The following is a 17,752-nucleotide window of genomic DNA, read 5'->3' on the forward strand; positions in this document are numbered from 1 at the left end:
GGAGCTGAAAGCTACTGTAGTGGGTGGGCAGCATCGGTGGTCTTTTCCTATTCAAGTAATAGGAGCAGAGCTGAAGCACCGTCCACTGCAGACCCCCAGTTCAGATAAAGATTAAATATCTGGTAAACACTGTGAGTTACCTTGTTTTTTCAAAGCCCCTGTCTCCTGAGTCTAATTCCTGCTTTCCATCATGGGCACTCCAACCATGAGGCTCAGAAAAACTTAGGACATGCTCCAGGGGAAAATATTAAAACCTCCAGTGGACAACCTGCAGGGTCCCCAGCACTGAAATAGCCTAGGAGGAGAGTTGAAGGATCTTGTAGAGATCTTTGCTACCGTGACTACGACTCCCAATCTCCTGGCCTCTCCCAATGGGCTGATGCAATAATTAGCCCATCTAGCAAGCCCTGGAAACTTTAGCTTGGTGGCTGGTGGGGGCATTTTGATAAAATGTTGTATACAGTTATGATGTCTTTTATACTGTATGACTCCTGGTATCTCTTCTTGCATGTACTATAGGGAGTCTTCTTACAATGATGTAAATCAATTACTGATTCCAGATTAGCAACCAAGTAACTCATGTAAACAAATGGCTCACACCAGAGCTAGCAGTATAGTAACGTGTTCTTAACAACCTTTTGTTGTCACTACCTGGTGTTGTGTTAGGGGTCGCTGTAGATCCAGGATGGGATTTATCACATTCTCACCTTCAGAGAGATGCATGTTAGGGTACAAAGTTGCAGGTTCTAGTCATATAGGATACATAAAACTTTAGTATAAATGGTCCTGTCCCAAGTGTGTCTGCTTTATATAAAAGGCCAGGTGTCTGAATTGCAAGGACCCATTCAGACAGCTGTGTTTGGTCAGAGAAACAAAGTCTGCGTGACAGATGCATTTCCCAGAACGACCACATCTTGTCTGAACTGAACTCAAAGCGCCACATCATAAGTTCGCAAACCACTACAGCTTTAGGGAGCATTCACACGGCGTAACGTCCCGCAAGATTTGGCACGTGTACGCCGCGTGACCCTTTGCGTGCCGTACACGCTCCCATTCATTTCAATGGGAGCGGGGAGCGTATGCGCCGCGCTAGTTTGCGGCCGTGAATAAATGCACGGCCGCAAACTAGCGCGGCGCATACGCTCCCCGCTCCCATTGAAATGAATGGGAGCGTGTACGGCACGCAAAGGGTCACGCGGCGTACACGTGCCAAATCTCGCGGGACGTTACGCCGTGTGAATGCTCCCTAACTGCCCCATACTGAAATGGTGCTTTGAGTCTGGGTCAGTCCTGAAACCTACAAACCACTTGAGTGTCTCATAGAGCACATCAGGGGACATTTTCCCATACCAATGGCAGAGGGGCACAGTAAGAGGAAGTGGAGGAACGCCATCCAAGGTTGCGTTTGCACCGATGGCATTAAATCCACTCTTCTGATTGATCGCAGGACCAGATGTATGGATTATGCAATAAAGACAGTCCGTCTAAACACGGACTATAATGGATCCTGAGGGACCCAATTTTCTAAAATGGAGGAGGGGAGCAGAGACACTTGGGAAATGAAGTGACCCCCAAGGCTGAAGGCCACTTTGGATCACATGACCTGGGGGGTCGTGACGTGGCCTGTACCCCTGGGTCCATCAACAGCAATAACCCGAGACAGGGAAGTAAATTAACAGTCCCCATATTGCGCAGTATGCTGTTCTATCGCGAGCTACATCAAATTGGCACTCGGGCATGCACAGTACTGTGCATCTGAGCGCCATTTTGTTGTAGCCTGCTATAGAACAGCATACTGAGCAGTATGCTGCGTTCTATAGGTAGCTACAAGAAAACGGCACCTGGGCATGCGCAGTAGAGCTCAGAATGGAGCGTTACTGTGCATGCACGGGATTTGAAGCGCCAGGAGTGAGACAACAGAGGATGTAGGCAGTACAGCAGGTATGGAGGAGGCTATAACGGAGCATAAGCCACGGAGGGGCGTTACTGAGGTATGATGCAGGGATGCTCACTGGCCCTGGGGATCGCCCAGGGTGCTTGGTGAGCCTCATTAGTATATCATTTTTACCGATTTTGTACCATCTGTGGAAGAACTGGAGGCAGCACCTGGCAGCGCCGCACCTCCCATGAGGCGACCTGAAGCGACCGCTTCAGGCGGCGCTATGCCAGGGCCCCGGGGGGGGGGGGGGGGGACGACGACATTTTTGCTTACCTAAGCCAGTCCAGGACAAGTTGTGGTGGATTGGGGAGGCCCCTGGGGCAGCGCTGCTCCAGCGGCCTCCCCTCACGCTAAGGCAGAGAGCAGGTCTGCTAAGCCCCGCCCCCTTCACAGCACCCCGCCCCCTCTGCCCGCTCCTCCGGGGGTGGGGCAGCTTTCGGTCATTCGCTTCGGGCGGCGAAAGGGGCAGGTTCACCCCTTAACAGCCTTTGGCTGTTCAGGCATATACTGAGGGTGGCTTCACATCTGCGCCCCGGGCTCCGTTTTCAGTTTCCGTCTTCTGCTGACAGGAGACGGAAACCCGACAGACCGTGAGCGTTTTGTGGTCTCCACAGCGAAACCGTTTTTTTTAACCGGACACAAAGTCCTGCATGTCCAACTTTGTGTCCAGTAAAAAAAAATGGTTTCGCCGCAAAGACCACAAAACGCTCACGGGCAGACACTTTGCAAACCCATTCAAATAAATGGGTTTGAAAAATGACTGCAGGTTTCCATCTCCTCTCCAGTTTCTTGGGCAGAAGACGGAAACCTTAAAGCGGAGACCGGGCGCAGGTGTGAACCTGCCCTTGGCTCAAAATCTGTTTTCTGAATGACAGAGCCCCTTTAAGACCTCTGAGTTATCCTGCATCTATCTATTAGTTGCAGTGAAACTACAACTCCCAGCATGCTCCAGTCACTTCTGTGGGATGTCTTTGGCTCACCACAGCTGCAGTGCTGAAGGTTTCTGATCCCAGAGCTAGTATTTGGCGGCAGCTGGGAGTTGTAGTCTTCTAGCACATGGAGTGACACGTGATCTCTGCGCCGATTACTAAACAAACCTCAGCATCTATGTAATAACACAGACACCATAACAACCCTACGTCCCTGAAATCAGCCAATCACAGCTCTTCTATCATCTCTGTGTAGTAATTATCCATGAGACCCGCCTCGCTAGTGGCTTATTTCTATCAGAATATCGATTGGCTGGGCGAACGAGGGGGCGTGGCTGCAAGCCGCAGGAAAGTGTTTGCTGGGTTACCATAGAGTCTGCAGCTTCCGGTCTACACTCCCGTGTCCGTCCGTCTGTCTGTAGTGATAAATCACAGGCTGTGGAGGACTGGCCGCTAGTTAGTGTCAGTCACTGGTGTGTGGAGGTGTCAGACGCGGCGGGGGGTGGCTGCCAGGTAGGTCATGGTGTGAATGGGGGGGATTACGTGTTGTCTGCTAGAGAATGGAAGAACTGCACTCAATTCTGCTGCTACTGTGTATTATAGGGTACATGGAGGTCTGTCATTGATGGGGGGAGGGTCACCATCCTAAATCTGACAGGTCACGTGGTGATAATGGGTAGGGGGTGCTGAGTCAGTGCTGTACTCATCCTGCACACATGGCTATTACTGTAGACTGTCCTGTGACTACACATCAGACCTGTACATGTGAGTGGGGATGTCTCTGTAGCCGGTGCTTGGGTATCTGCCTGCCCCATGTGGGTAAACAGGACAGTCTCTGCAATAAACTTACCATATGTGAGTACACCCTTAAAGGGGGTTTCCAGGAGTTGTCTATTGATGACATGAGGTCTTTTTTGTATATGATTGGTGGAGATCCAACACCCAGGACCCCCGAAGATAAGCTTTTTGAAGAAACCACAGTGTTCAGATGAGCACTGCGGCCACTTCGCTGAGTACCCTGCACAGTACGCTATAGTGGGTGAGCTTGGTATTGCAGCTCTGACCCATTTACTTGAGACTCATTTACATGAATGGGACTGAGCACTTGAATGGGACCGAACTGCAATACCCAACGCAGTGCTGTATAGTGGCTTTGCTTGTTATTGCAGCTCAGACTCCTTTACCTGAATGGGACTGAGCTGCTAGCAGGTCATGTAATGAACGAATGTGACATCACTAGCCTTTGAAGTCAAAATGGAACCCACTCAATCGCTGCTTCATTCACAAGTAGGCTTTAGGGGGACTTTTGGCCCCCATTCTCCTGATACTCAAGGTTCCCAACAATTGGACCCCAAGCGAACTTCATCTTCCTGTGGGTCCTTGGAAAATTAAAAAAAAAAAAAAACGGTACCGCATTTCTGGGCACTGTGCCGTATTTATGAATGCATTAATTTTTACCAGCCTTGTCCATATGGGAAATTCCTATACATGCTGTATTTGTAGACTGGCAGTATACATATGTGATGTCTGTAGACTGTGCCGTGGACATGTATACTACCTGAGCCATCTCCATACAGCATCCCAGATCTCAGCCTTGAATTGAGAGGGAAAAAATAAATGCTAAATGTTGGTAATCGATAATAATGAATCCAGATTCTCATTCTGCTTTACTGTTTTATTTTTCAGAATATCATTTATTTGGAGATTTTCATGAAGTGGAGGAAAGTAGAAGATATCACAGAGCATCCATGTTGTCGACGCCTTCTTAAGACTCTAGCCGCAGAACATAGTTTACCATTTCTTTGGATGTCCTATGTTTAGCCTGATGGCAAATTGTTGCAGGAATTGGTTTAAAAGATGGCGTCAGCCGGTGAGGTGAGTTGTGGAACTGCTGAGCTGCTGATACATAAATGTACATCTGTGCGTGTGGCCCCATTACTTCATCCTTAAGATAACCCTGGCCATTGACCTCATAGTTGAGTGTAAATTTGGTTGGAAGCAGCAGGGCAGGCTTTATATTCTGAGATGTCCTTTAGGATAGGGCTACATGGTGATTTTGGCTACGACTCCCATTGCATAAGCAAAGTTCACAGTGTCGGCCTGTGTCTCCTTCACTTGTGTTAGTGAATGGAGTCGTGTTGTGACCCCTGAATGTGCTCGACTTCTGCAAAAAAAAGTTAAAATTGGTCAAATTTTTTTTTTTTTTATGCAACGGCACCGTTGGGTCACAAACCATTCACTAACATAAGTGAAATAGTCACAGGGTGACACGACTATCTTTCGTTGTGCAAAAGGAGTCACAGCTTTCTCTCTTTCTTTCTCTTTCTCCCTTCACTTTCTTTCTTTCTTTCTCCCTTTCTTTCTTTCTCCCTTTCTTTCTTTCTCCCTTCACTTTCTTTCTTTCTTTCTTTCTTTCTTTCTTTCTTTCTTTCTTTCTTTCTTTCTTTCTTTCTTTCTTTCTTTCTTTCTTTCTTTCTTTCTTTCTTTCTTTCTTTCTTTCTTTCTTTCTTTCTTTCTTTCTTTTTCTCTCTCTCTCTCTCTCTCTCTCCATAAATCGGAATGTAGCTCTAGCCTGAAAAGGGGCTATTTTCGTATTGAAGACACAGAAGTGGTCAGCAGCTACAGCAGAAGGAAAATACTTCTACATGGTGACCGCTACGGCTTGGCAACAAAAGAGGTTCATGCTATGCATAACTTGGAGGCCTGTGCTGGCTAAAATGGGTATTCTGAATTTAGGCATTTAATTGCATATAGGATAAGCCGTAAATGTCTAATAGATGAGAAGCTTAAGGGTAAGTTCACATGGGGTATTTTGGTCCGGAACCTGAGGCGAAGGCGAAATACAGGTAGCTGTGACTGGATGCCGGTGCAGTGTACCGGCATTCAGTCGCGCACTCCTCTCCATATTAGGCCCAAATGAATGAGCCTAGTCGGGAAGGAGTGTCTTCATGTGGATGTTGCAAGGCAAATCCGCCTGAAAGAATGAGCATGTCGCTTCTTTTTATCCGGGAACCGGTAGAATTGGCACCCAGAAAAAAGAACTGACCGGCTCCCATTGATTTCAATGGGAGCCATCTTTTTGGTCAGAATTTTGAGGCGCATACGGCCTCAAAATCCTGACCAAAAAACCCTGTGTGAATTTACCTTAAAGAAGACCTTTCGTGGTTTGGGGCACAGGCAGTTCTATATACTGCTGGAAAGTTGACAGTGCGCTGAATTCAGCGCACTGTCGGCTTTCCCGATCTGTGCCCCGGGTAAAGAGCTATCGGTGCCGGTACTGCAGCTCTTTACAGTCAGAAGGGCGTTTCTGACACTCTGTCAGGACCGTCCTTCTGTACAAGCAGCACCAATAGCGCTGTGCTCTGAGACCAGGGAGAAACAGCTCCTCCCCTCCTGATAATACTCGTCTATGGACGAGTACTGTGAGCAGAGGGAGGGGGCGTTCCTCCCCGCTCACACTGTACAGCGCTATTGGTGCTGCTTGTACAGAAGGACGGTCCTGACAGAGTGTCAGAAACGCCCTTCTGACTGTAAAGAGCTACAGTACCGAGACCGCTAGCTCTTAACCCGGGCCACAGATCGGGAAAACCGACAGTGCGCTGAATTCAGCGTACTGTCAACTTTCCAGCAGTATATAGAACTGCCTGTGCCCAAATCCATGAAAGGTCCTCTTTAAGTCTAGGACCTCCAAATCTGAATACACTGTTGATATGCCTTAACTGTCTTCAGCTGGGAATCTTCCTTTACAGATGCTTTTACTTAAAGCAACCACTGTGTCATTTTAAGCAGTGTATGGCAGTGTATGGCTCTGGCTTGCGGCAGCTGATGTCTGTTATTGGGGCCTTCTGGGTATGACTTGGCTGTCAAAGGGATCAACAGCGTTAACTCCATTCACACCTGAATTTTTAGATCTGGTTGCTGGTTCGTGAAAACAAATTGTCCACTGACTATTGAATAACTGCTAGATTACTGGGGGAGGGGGGGGGTCAGACTGATAGAGAATTTTTTGGACCTTTTTTTAGAGTGGCTCTGTGGTGGAGCATGGACACTATCACTCCATGCCTAGAAGACTGGCTTATATAACCAAGCATTATACTTTCATATCTTGATACTGAAATAATGCGTAAGCCTAATCCCTGCTCCGTAACTAGATATTGATTTGTAGGGAATTTGCGTTGGACATGAAGGGAATGCTGTGGTCACAGATGATTCCTGTCCCAGCTATTAATACATGCAGTGTGCAGGGCTCAGGTGTCCTATAAATGTAATAGTGGTTACACCCCAAGTTCTGCTTCTATTTCTGTCCCTTTATTTTACAGCCCCTTTCGGAGCCTTGTTATGTTATTGCTTTGGAGATCCGGGTTGTGAGGAAATTGCCTGGCCTGGCCTAAAAAATCGAGGGCTCTACAGAGGGTCAGGGGCTCTTTCCCTGTCTATTATATAGATAGCAGATACACTGTCCATGATCGTACATCCGTTTATGTTGTGTTTATATATGATATTATATTATGAGCTCCTGTATATGGATATTTGGCTCTGCTAAAAGTGTGACTAGTCTACGGGTAGTAGGAGAGCTGCAGATAATCTTCAGTAATCTGTATGATCCTGTGTATTAGTTATTTCTATGTCAGCACATGTATCTGATGCCGGGGTATATGAGGTTACAAGGTAAGGAAAGCTCAGAAGTACAGTATACACCAATAGAGCCGGCTCCATAGAGTGACAAGCAGTGTTTCAGGTAACTATTCTGTAATAAAAGTGGAAACTTGTCTTGGTGAGCAGTGCAGGGCCGTAGTATATACTAGCTCTATATAGGTGACAGGAAATAAAACTATATTAGATGTACATAACCCAGACTATAGTGATTAGCTAAATCTGAATGTAAAGGGATTGTCCTTACTGTTACAGACCATGTAATAATGCGCTCTACACCAAGGGGGTCTCATTCATTTAAAGGCCACATCAGCCTTAGGGAGCATTCACACAGAGTAAAGTGGCACGCTATTTGGCGCGTTTGCGCCGCGTTTGCGCCACGTGTTTGACGGCGCGTGTTTGCGGTCGCGTTAACGCGACCACAAACACGCGCCGTCAAACACGCGGCGCAAACGCGCCAAATAGCGTGCCACTTTACTCCGTGTGAATGCTCCCTTATGGTTGTCTTCAAAGGGCCATTAGTAATTTTGCGGCTGTATATATCTATCCCTGCCTGTTAGGGAGCATTCATACGGAGTAAAGTGGCACGCTATTTGGCACCACTATTTGGCGCTTTGCGCGGCGTTAACGCGACCGCAAACGCGCCGTCAAACACGCGGTGCAAACGCGCCAAATAGCGTGCCACTTTACTCCGTGTGAATGCTCCCTTAGGCTTTCACATTTGAAAGCTTCCATTATGCTGATTGTTAATACACACGTAATAGAGTCCTGATCCACCCCCACCCCCACATATATAATGGTGACCCCCTTCCCCCACCACACACCTGTAAAAGTTCTCCCCACCTCACCTCAAATTTCATCACATACAGTCCAGGCCACACAGCACTGGTGAATTGAATACTTAGGGTGCATTCACACGGAGTAAAATGGAGTGTAATTTGGAGTGTAATTTTTACACGTGTAAAAAATTTACGCGCGTATTTTGCAGCGTTTTTTTAACCGTGTCGTCTACGGAGTACGGAGCGTGTTTTTCTACACGCGTAAACGCTCCAAAAAACGTTCCGTAAACGCCACATGTAAAAAAAACGCTCCAAAATACATGTGTACATTTTTTTACACGTGTAAAAATTACACTCCGAATTACACTCCATTTTACTCCGTGTGAATGCACCCTTACATCTTTTTCCTGCACAGAACCTCTGCTACAGTCCTCCAGGCTACCTGCACTATATTACAGCAACAATACCATAGAGCAAGAGACAGCGTGGCTAGAAGGACATTAAAAGTGTTTAAGTATTCAATTCCCTATATCTGACAGTAGTGTGGTCAGGGGGTCTATGAGGCCCACAGGCTTAGGGGCCCAGTCGCAAGGGGCTGACCATAGCACTCCCCAGCTATAGAGTGCTGAAGACAGAACAAAGTGATGTCATATAACATGGCTCAGTGGTCCCAACACATAATATGGCCCCATTTTATTTGCCCCCCTTTTTTGCCCCTACACAGTGTATGGCCTCCTTTTCTTGGATCCCACACAGTATATGGCCTTGAAATAGTGAATTGTTAGGCTGCTACTTATTGGATTATTGCAATAGGTAGCAGCCGATAATTTACTCACCCATCCACCCTCCAGGCTGGCCTCTGGGCGCGCTGTACCAGATGATGAAGAATGCAGAATGCTCGGACGTTACGTCATGATGCAACGTGCAGTGCTGCCTGGAGGCGGCAGCAGAGGCTGGCTTAGACAGGAGCGTGGATGGGTAAATAAATTATCGGCCACTACCTATAGCAATATTCCAGTAGGTAGTGGCAGACTCAAAGAAACTGCTGGTCCCCAGTTTGCTGTCGCCTCCGGTTCTTCATTACAGGCATGACTATGGGCCTTGTGTCTGCCCTTATTTTGTCTCCATGTTTAGGATAGCTGAGTTTATCCCAGGCTTGTGTAAATTCACTTACTGGAGATTTTCCAACCATGTCTGCTGGAAGTGTGCTCCAAGCCTCAACTACTTCTTGACGTTGGTTCTAATCTTCCTCCTACTCATTTCAGATTGTACCTCCTTGTTGTGTTTTTTTTTTTTTTTTTAAATAATTAAATTGTTATATTCTACAAATTGAACGATGTCTCTAGGGCAGTGATGGCGAAAGTTTTAGAGACAGAGTGCCCAAACTGCAACCCAAAACCCACTAATTTATCACAAAGTGCCAACACAGGAATGAAACCTTTATAATTGTGCAGCTCTACAATTGCACGGACCTGCAAAATACGGTCATGTGAATGGGGCTTTGTAGAGCTTTCTGCTCCACTGTGACCCCCACACAGTACAATCCGATCCACAGTGGCCCCCACACAGTACAATCTGCCGCACAGTGGCCTCCACACGGTATAATCTGCTGCACAGTGGCCTCCACACAGTATAATCTGCTGCACAGTGGCCCCCACACAGAATAATCCGCTGCACAGTGGCCTCCACACGGTATAATCTGCTGCACAGTGGCCTCCACACAGTATAATCTGCTGCACAGTGGCCCCCACACAGTATAATCCGCTGCACAGTGGACTCCACACAGTATAATCTGCTGCACAGTGGCCCCTATACAGTATAATCTGCTGCACAGTGGCCTCCACACAGTATATTCTGCTGCACAGTGGCCTCCACACAGTATAATCTGCTGCACAGTGGCCCCCACACAGTATAATCTGTTGCACAGTGGCCCCCACACAGTATAATCTGCTGCACAGTGGCCCCCACACAGTATAATCTGCCGCACAGTGGCCCCCACACAGTATAATCTGCCGCACAGTGGCCCCCACACAGTATAATCTGCTGCACAGTGGCCCCCACACAGTATAATCTGTTGCACAGTGGCCCCCACACAGTATAATCTGTTGCACAGTGGCCCCCACACAGTATAATCTGTTGCACAGTGGCCCCCACACAGTATAATCTGTTGCACAGTGGCCCCCACACAGTATAATCTGTTGCACAGTGGCCCCCACACAGTATAATCTGCTGCACAGTGGCCCCCACACAGTATAATCTGCTGCACAGTGGCCCCCACACAGTATAATCTGCTGCACAGTGGCCCCCACACAGTATAATCTGCTGCACAGTGGCCCCCACACAGTATAATCTGCTGCACAGTGGCCTCCACACAGTATAATCTGCTGCACAGTGGCCCCCACACAGTATAATCTGCTGCACAGTGGGGTCTCAAGAATATATTTATTTTTTTTGGCAAAATTGCCTAGCCCTGGTACCAGTATTATAATTGATAGGTGGGTGGGGTCCGGTTACAGATATTGCAAAGGATTTTCCAGTTCTGGGCACAGAATATGGGCAGCTTCAGATTTAGCCATGTCAATCCCAGAGGCATTACCTTGTTACATTACGCACCTTCCATGTGGAGAACAAATGGCAGGATTTTCTGTACTAACATGATGGTTATATGCTTAGATGGACACGAAGTGGAGTCTTATGGTACATTACATTATCCTGTGAGGAATTCAAGTCCATCATTCATTTTTATTTTATTTTTATAGGAAAGTGACTCTGGTTATGGTGGGTTTGGATAACGCTGGGAAAACTGCAACGGTGAAAGGCATCCAAGGAGGTGAGGCCCGAATGAGAAACAATCCATAACATAAATGACTAAAATACTGTTACGTGCATAGGATACTGGCAGAGACTCTTATACTCTTAGGGAGCATTCACACGGTGTAACGTCCCGCGAGATTTGGCACGTGTACGCCGCGTGACCCTTTGCGTTCCGTACACGCTCCCATTCATTTCAATGGGAGCGGGGAGCGTATGCGCCGCGCTAGTTTGCGGCCGTGAATAATTGCACGGCCGCAAACTAGCGCGGCGCATACGCTCCCCGCTCCCTTTGAACTCAATGGGAGCGTGTACGGCACGCAAAGGGTCACGCGGCGTACACGTGCCAAATCTCGCGGCACGTAACTTCGTGTGAATGCTCCCTTATACTCTTACGCTATCATTACTTCAGTAGAGCGCCATGTACGGCAAGTTAATCTGTCAGGTTTTGTTTTCTTTTTTATAAAGTCTTTAGTGTTTTTTTTTTTTTTTTTAAAACTGACACCGAGCGCGGGCAAAAACATATCATCCTCCTCCTCATCATAGGATGGATGATATGGGCCTTGTGAAAATGGACGCAACGACACAAGTGTGAACACAGTGTAGTACACTTCCAATGTATAGGTATCTATTATTAACTATTAGAGATGAGCGAGTACTATTCGAAACGGTAGTTTCAAATAGCACGCTCCCATAGGAATGAATGGGAGCGGCCAGTGCGCATGGGGTTAAGCGGCAGGATGCCGGCCCCGGCTGCATCCATTCATTCCTATGGGAGCATGCTATTCGAAACTACCATTTCGAATAGTACTTGTTCATCTCTATTAATTATCTATATTTGAATAGGTTTAAATGTATAAAATAGTAGAAAGAAAAAGCCAATCCGTTCATACTCGATCATGATTTGCCACAGATCCAAATTTGGGGCTAGTTCACATGAGGTTCCACGTGATCGCGGCTTTGCGCTCCGGATTTGGCCCAAATTAATGGGCCTAGTCAGGAGGGAGGTGCCGCGAGGCGGACGCTGGGGCTGAATCAGCCGCGGAATCCTCCTGAAGAAAGGGCAGCTCGCTTCTTTTTTCTGCGAGCGGGAACAAACCGCTCACGGAAAAAGGAAATGACCGGCTCCCATTGATTTCAGTGGGAGGCGGCAGGATTTTGACACAGATTCCGCGTCAAAATCCTGACCATTTTGCTCCGTGCTCTCTCCTTTTCGTTCTTTCTGGGCACGCTCATTGGTTGCAGCAGGTCACCACTACAGCCAATGTGTGCCAACAAGAACGAGAAAGAAAGGCCAGGCAGTGTCGGAAAGGGAGCAGCAAGGGGATTGGTAAAGTGATTATTGCTGCTTTTATTTATTTGGTTTGTTTTTAACCCTTTCTGAGCCTCCCGTCAATTTTTAAGTTTTTTTTTTTAACCCAATAGACAACCCCTTTAAACGTTTATTGTAACTAAAGTCCGTACAAACCCTTCCAGCAGGAGACCTTTCTCTCGCCTTGTGCATCAACAATCCCCGCCGCTAGATACAATGTACAATATACTGATGTTATTGGAACATGGTGTCTGCATTCTTGACTGTTGCTCTTCTGTTCCAGAATCTCCACAAGACGTGGCCCCGACTGTGGGCTTCTCCAAAGCAGATATTCGACAGGGGAGATTTGACATCACAATGTTTGATCTCGGCGGTGGGAAGCAAATCCGCGGCATTTGGAAGAACTATTACGCTGAGTCTTACGGCGTGGTGTTTGTTATTGATTCCAGCGATGTCGACAGGATGGAAGAAACAAAGGAGACGGTGGCCGAGGTCCTGAGACATCCCAGGATCGCTGGAAAACCAGTATTAGTGTAAGTAGTACAGTGATCTGGTCCTTATATCTCTGGAGTATTGTAGTAATGGATTACAGACCGTCTGCCAATGGATTGATGGGGTGTTTAGGGATTAAGTTTTACCTATTTTGGGGTTCGGTTCTTTCAGTGCTGCACATCAGTTTCTGGGCTGGTTCCGGCTCACATATAAGAACCAAAGTTGATCCCCCTCCTCCTATGTGTTCACAGGGAACTGTCTTTACTATGATAAGGATGCAGTCTGTCAGCCCCAAGACAAACAGGGGGGGGAAGCCGCAACCGCGAAAGTTGTGGCAAGCGGGTTTTGACTCCCCCGTGTCACTCTTGGTGTCAAAATCCACCCCACCACCCCCCATGTGAACTTAGCTTTAGACTGCTCTTTTTTTTTTTTTTTTTTTTTTTTTTTTTTATACTGTGGCCCATTACGTGGGGCCACAGACTTGAGAAACAAATAAGGCACATTTATCTAGGATTACGGGGCTATTCCAGCGGGGACGTTTATAACTGAATATGCCATCAATTTCAGACAGGTGCAGGTCACACCTCTTAGACCCACATTTGAAAAATGAGTGTCATTATCCCCATTTCATGACTGGAGCAGAGAGATACTGTATCCAATTCCCTTCTTCTGGAGTTTCAAGAAAAGCTGAGTACTGCGGCTCGGCCATAGTATAAAGTCCCATAGAAGTGGCTGGAGCGCCATGTGCATACACGGCCACCTCTCCCCTCATTCTTGACTTTGGCTCAAAAAACTGCTGCAAAATCTCTGACAAATCTTAGCCTTAAACTACTCAGAAAAGCAATTCTGCAACATACAGTCTTCACTAGTCATATCATGTTTGTGTTCACAGAATCGGTCAGTTTCTTGGCGTTTGTGTGTACATGTGCATATATTTTAGATGTATACACACGTACACAATGCAATGTGATATCTTGTCCCAAAAGACAACAAAAACCAATGGCTTTCAACAAACTGCAAAAGTTCGGGTTAACTCTTCGACATCTGTGTATTTGCTCCATGCAAACTTCACTTAGCTGTAGTTTTGTAACTGTGGAATACAGGGGACTGGTCTACCTTATTCTGGGGATGGGAGGTGGTCCCAGTGGTCAAACCTTTGATACTAGCAGTCATCGCCTTTGCAGTGCATAGGGGGTAACTTTTTACTATCACAATCTCCAGAAGGGAATGGTAAAGTGACCTATATCCCACAATACAAGCCCATCAAGTGAGTCAATTCATATTAAAGTCTTTATTCTGTAATCGATCCTTGTACTGTTCTGGATTCTTATAACTATGACCTCCATTTTCAGCAGTGGAATATGCTCTATGGTTAGAAACCTGTTCTTGTTGAGCAGAGAGTTATCTGCCGGGATCTTGCGTGAGGTTTCAGTGAAAAGGTGTGTGTGTAAAACCTTATGTCACCAATAGGTGGAGCCGCAGAACCAAGAGGTGATGAAAAATGAATCGGCAGCAGGGCAGTGCGATCAGTGATCAGGAGGCCGAGGGTTCGTGTAGACTATACAGAACCCTGATGAATGCCCAATGTAGTAAGAGAGTGGCCCAAGAGGAGATCCTGGTAGCAAGCAATGAAAGAACCAGAGTAGATTATATAGTATATAAGATATTATGTCATTTTTAACGACAAGAGACAAGTATTAATATTTTGACTGTACATGAAGATTTCTAATAATATTCATTTTGTCAGTGGAGCTTTGGTCACAATATGCATGATGTAAAGGATATATAGAAAAACCGGGAACTCACAGAGCGCTCTGTCAGTTCCTGGTTTTCCTATATATCTTTTCCATTTTGCATCACCACCCACTGTGTGGGACAGTGTCCGGGTAGGAGCTGCAATTGGCTTGGTGGGCTCTTGACTGGTGTCTACTAGTTCCACCAGACGGGCGCCAGGTCACCATTTTGCATGAGTAATATTTGGACATGGGGATAAGAATATATAATGTACATAGGGTAATCAAACATATTGTCTGTATGTTCTCTAATCTATAGCTAACTTTAGGGAAGGTTTTTGGTCTCCCACGTCACTTGCAGAAGGATGGGCATGGACAATCTGAGATGGACCCTTTTTCACTTTTAAGCTTTAGAATGTTTTTTTAGAGGGGTTGTGTGGGGTTAGGCTTTTTATGGCCTATCCTGATAATAGGCGATAAATAGCTGATGGCACCCGGACAGATCAGCTGTATGTAGCGGCTTCCAGTGGCCATCCTATACGCTACACAGGGCTGGAAGCAGAAAGCTGTGTCCCCTGTCTAGTGGCCAGGTGTCGTACTGCAGTGCAGGTACTAAGCCACTATACAGGGGACAGAGCTTTTTGCTTTTGGCCTTGTATTGTGTATAGGATGGGCTCCATACAACTGATTGGTCCAGGGGCTGCGTGTTGGCCTTCCAACAAAGAGGCTTTTATGTGTCCTATCTGATGGGTTGTTCTCTAGTATTATCTTAGTTCATCTAAGACAGGGGTAGGGAATAGAGATGAGCGAGTACTGTTTGGATCAGCCGATCCGAACAGCACGCTCCATAGAAATGAATGGATGCACCTGGTACTTCCGCTTTGACGGCGGCCGGCCGCTTAACCCCCCGCGTGCCGGCTACGTCCATTCATTTCTATGCGAACGTGCTGTTCGGATCGGCTGATCCGAACAGTACTCGCTCATCTCTAGTAGGGAACCTTCGGCTCTCCAGCTGCTGTGAAACTACAACTCCCAGCATGCTCCATTCACTTCCATGGGAGGTCCAAGAACAGCAGAGCAAGTATGCATGCTGGGACTTGTAGTTTTGCAACAGCTGGAGAGCCAAGGTTCCCTATCCCTCTTCTAAGGGGTCATAGACAGTCATCCAAATCTCTTATAAACCACATATTTGTGGTTGTGGGTCAGCTCATGGCTCAGAGAACATGCCAAATCCTCTTTTAATCCCTGTACAAATTAACTGTTGGGAGGACCCAGATCGTTGCAGTGACCACAAGAGCACCCTTTTTTTTCCCTTGTGCTCACTAACAAGCAATGGTCTCTAACATAAAGAATGACAAGTCACAATGCGCGGAGAAGTTGTGCGCTCCGGCATTCTCTGCCATGCCGCCGATGCTCCAAACAGCTCCTTTGCACATGGATTAAAAATTTGGTTTTGTCTCAGCAGCAAAAAAAGAAAAAAAAGGTATCCTCTCTTTCTCACTACAATAGCATATACGTGGTTTAGAGACCATTTTTGTGGTAGGCCCCCTGTACTCAGAATTGTAATATCAATGGCTCCCAGGACAATGTAACATGACTGTGTATTACACGACCGCCAGTACATTTGAATGGACTCCATGTAAGGGGGGAGACACATGTAGCGGCCTAGCAAGACCCCCGGCTAACAGAAATGAGCACCCTTCATTTCCAATAGCTTCTTATAGATCATTGCCTGCTTAGTGACATTACCCAGGCTACGTACCAAATGGGGGCGCTTGGGAAAGTTTAGCAAGTACAGTCTGAAAGCCTCTGTATACAGAAAGATGGCAGACTCCTTTAAAGAGACCTAATATCCTTTCTCACCCTCAATTTCCACATTTTTGAGGCGACCCTGGATAGTTTCCTCTATATATGGCTGGCAGTGAATATTGTTTAGACTCCAGTCCTTATCTGTGTGGTGTGAGAAGGCCGAGGAGCGCCGGTGTCTCCTTGCAGGAAGCTTTCCGTACCGCCCTTCCTTCTATAGCTACACGGAGGAGGAAGTTGATGCTTCTAAGGTGGACGTTCGTATCATCGCGTGACCAAGAATAATGAAGCGTTAAAGGTCTGCTTAGTAAACAGGAATAGGAGACGTGAGGAGCACAAGTGTAACTGGAAGCTAAGATGTACAAGAACCTTGGATTTGGCTCCAAGAAACGTCTCTCAGACCTGGTCGTGCATTATTTTTATTCTATAACATACGGTATACTTGTAAAAAAAACATAAGGCTGAATTCACACCATAGTTTGCCCTCTGATGTGCGATCTCTTAGGGGATATATGTTCGAATGTGAAAATAATATCCAAATATATACTGCAATGTATTTGTTCACTTTAGTGGGGCAAACCGGGTCCAAAGGATTCAGCTTTGCCTCCTTATGACCTGATTTCTGTTTTTCCCCTTTGGATGGAATGGCATAGTTGTCTGTATTCCTCTTTCCAACATAAAAGATGGCAATTAAAGGGAGTCTATCATTAGGGAAATTCTACGCATGCCTGGGCCGCCATTTTCCGGTGGTCTGTTACAGCTCTATGTCTGATGCTTTAGAAAGGGAGAAGAGGAAGAGGGGAGCGCACACAATCGGATAAGGGGCGGTGTAAGGTTATGACGCGTGGGTGCTCGGAGCACAGTAGAAACTACTCCGCTGCTCCATCATTGTAATTGGCATAACAGAAGAAACTCATTTTATCAGAAACGGCGGGGATAAGAAAACGATGGAAGGTAGGAGTAGAATAGGCTTTTTATAGGCTATTCCAATGTGCCATTAGTTACACAGGTGTTCTTCTAATGATAGACTCCTTTTAATGGAAAATAGGTGAGCGAGTCCAAATGTGACTCCTTTGGGCTCAGTTTGCCTCCTTTCGGCGGTTTCCAGGTATTGTATATTGATGGCCTATCCTCGGGTTTGGATACCAATATCAGGTTGTTGGAGGTCAGACACTAGCACCTCCACCAGTCAGCAGACTATACAGTGGATGAAACTGAAAGCACAAGGCATCACTTGAATGGGAGCGGTTTTGCAGTAACCCGTCACAGCCAGTATACAGTGGATGGAGCTGTCTGCT

General features: G+C 46.7%; 1 protein-coding gene across 3 annotated transcripts in view; it reads left to right on the top strand.

Moving 5' to 3' along the window:
- The first annotated feature begins 3,221 nt into the window (after positions 1-3,221).
- Positions 3,222-17,752, top strand: part of ARL13B (ARF like GTPase 13B) — a 42,302-nt gene continuing 27,771 nt past the window's right edge. For all 3 annotated transcript variants that reach the window (XM_075263554.1, XM_075263555.1, XM_075263553.1), the window contains exons 1-4: positions 3,222-3,381; positions 4,555-4,743; positions 11,060-11,130; positions 12,707-12,956. In XM_075263554.1, the coding sequence (XP_075119655.1) occupies positions 4,682-4,743; positions 11,060-11,130; positions 12,707-12,956 (383 nt within the window). In that variant the 5' untranslated portion in view covers positions 3,222-3,381; positions 4,555-4,681. The remainder of the gene's footprint in view (positions 3,382-4,554; positions 4,744-11,059; positions 11,131-12,706; positions 12,957-17,752) is intronic.

The sequence above is a fragment of the Leptodactylus fuscus genome, chromosome 2, assembly GCF_031893055.1.
Source record: "Leptodactylus fuscus isolate aLepFus1 chromosome 2, aLepFus1.hap2, whole genome shotgun sequence".
NCBI classification, from domain to species: Eukaryota; Metazoa; Chordata; class Amphibia; order Anura; family Leptodactylidae; genus Leptodactylus; species Leptodactylus fuscus.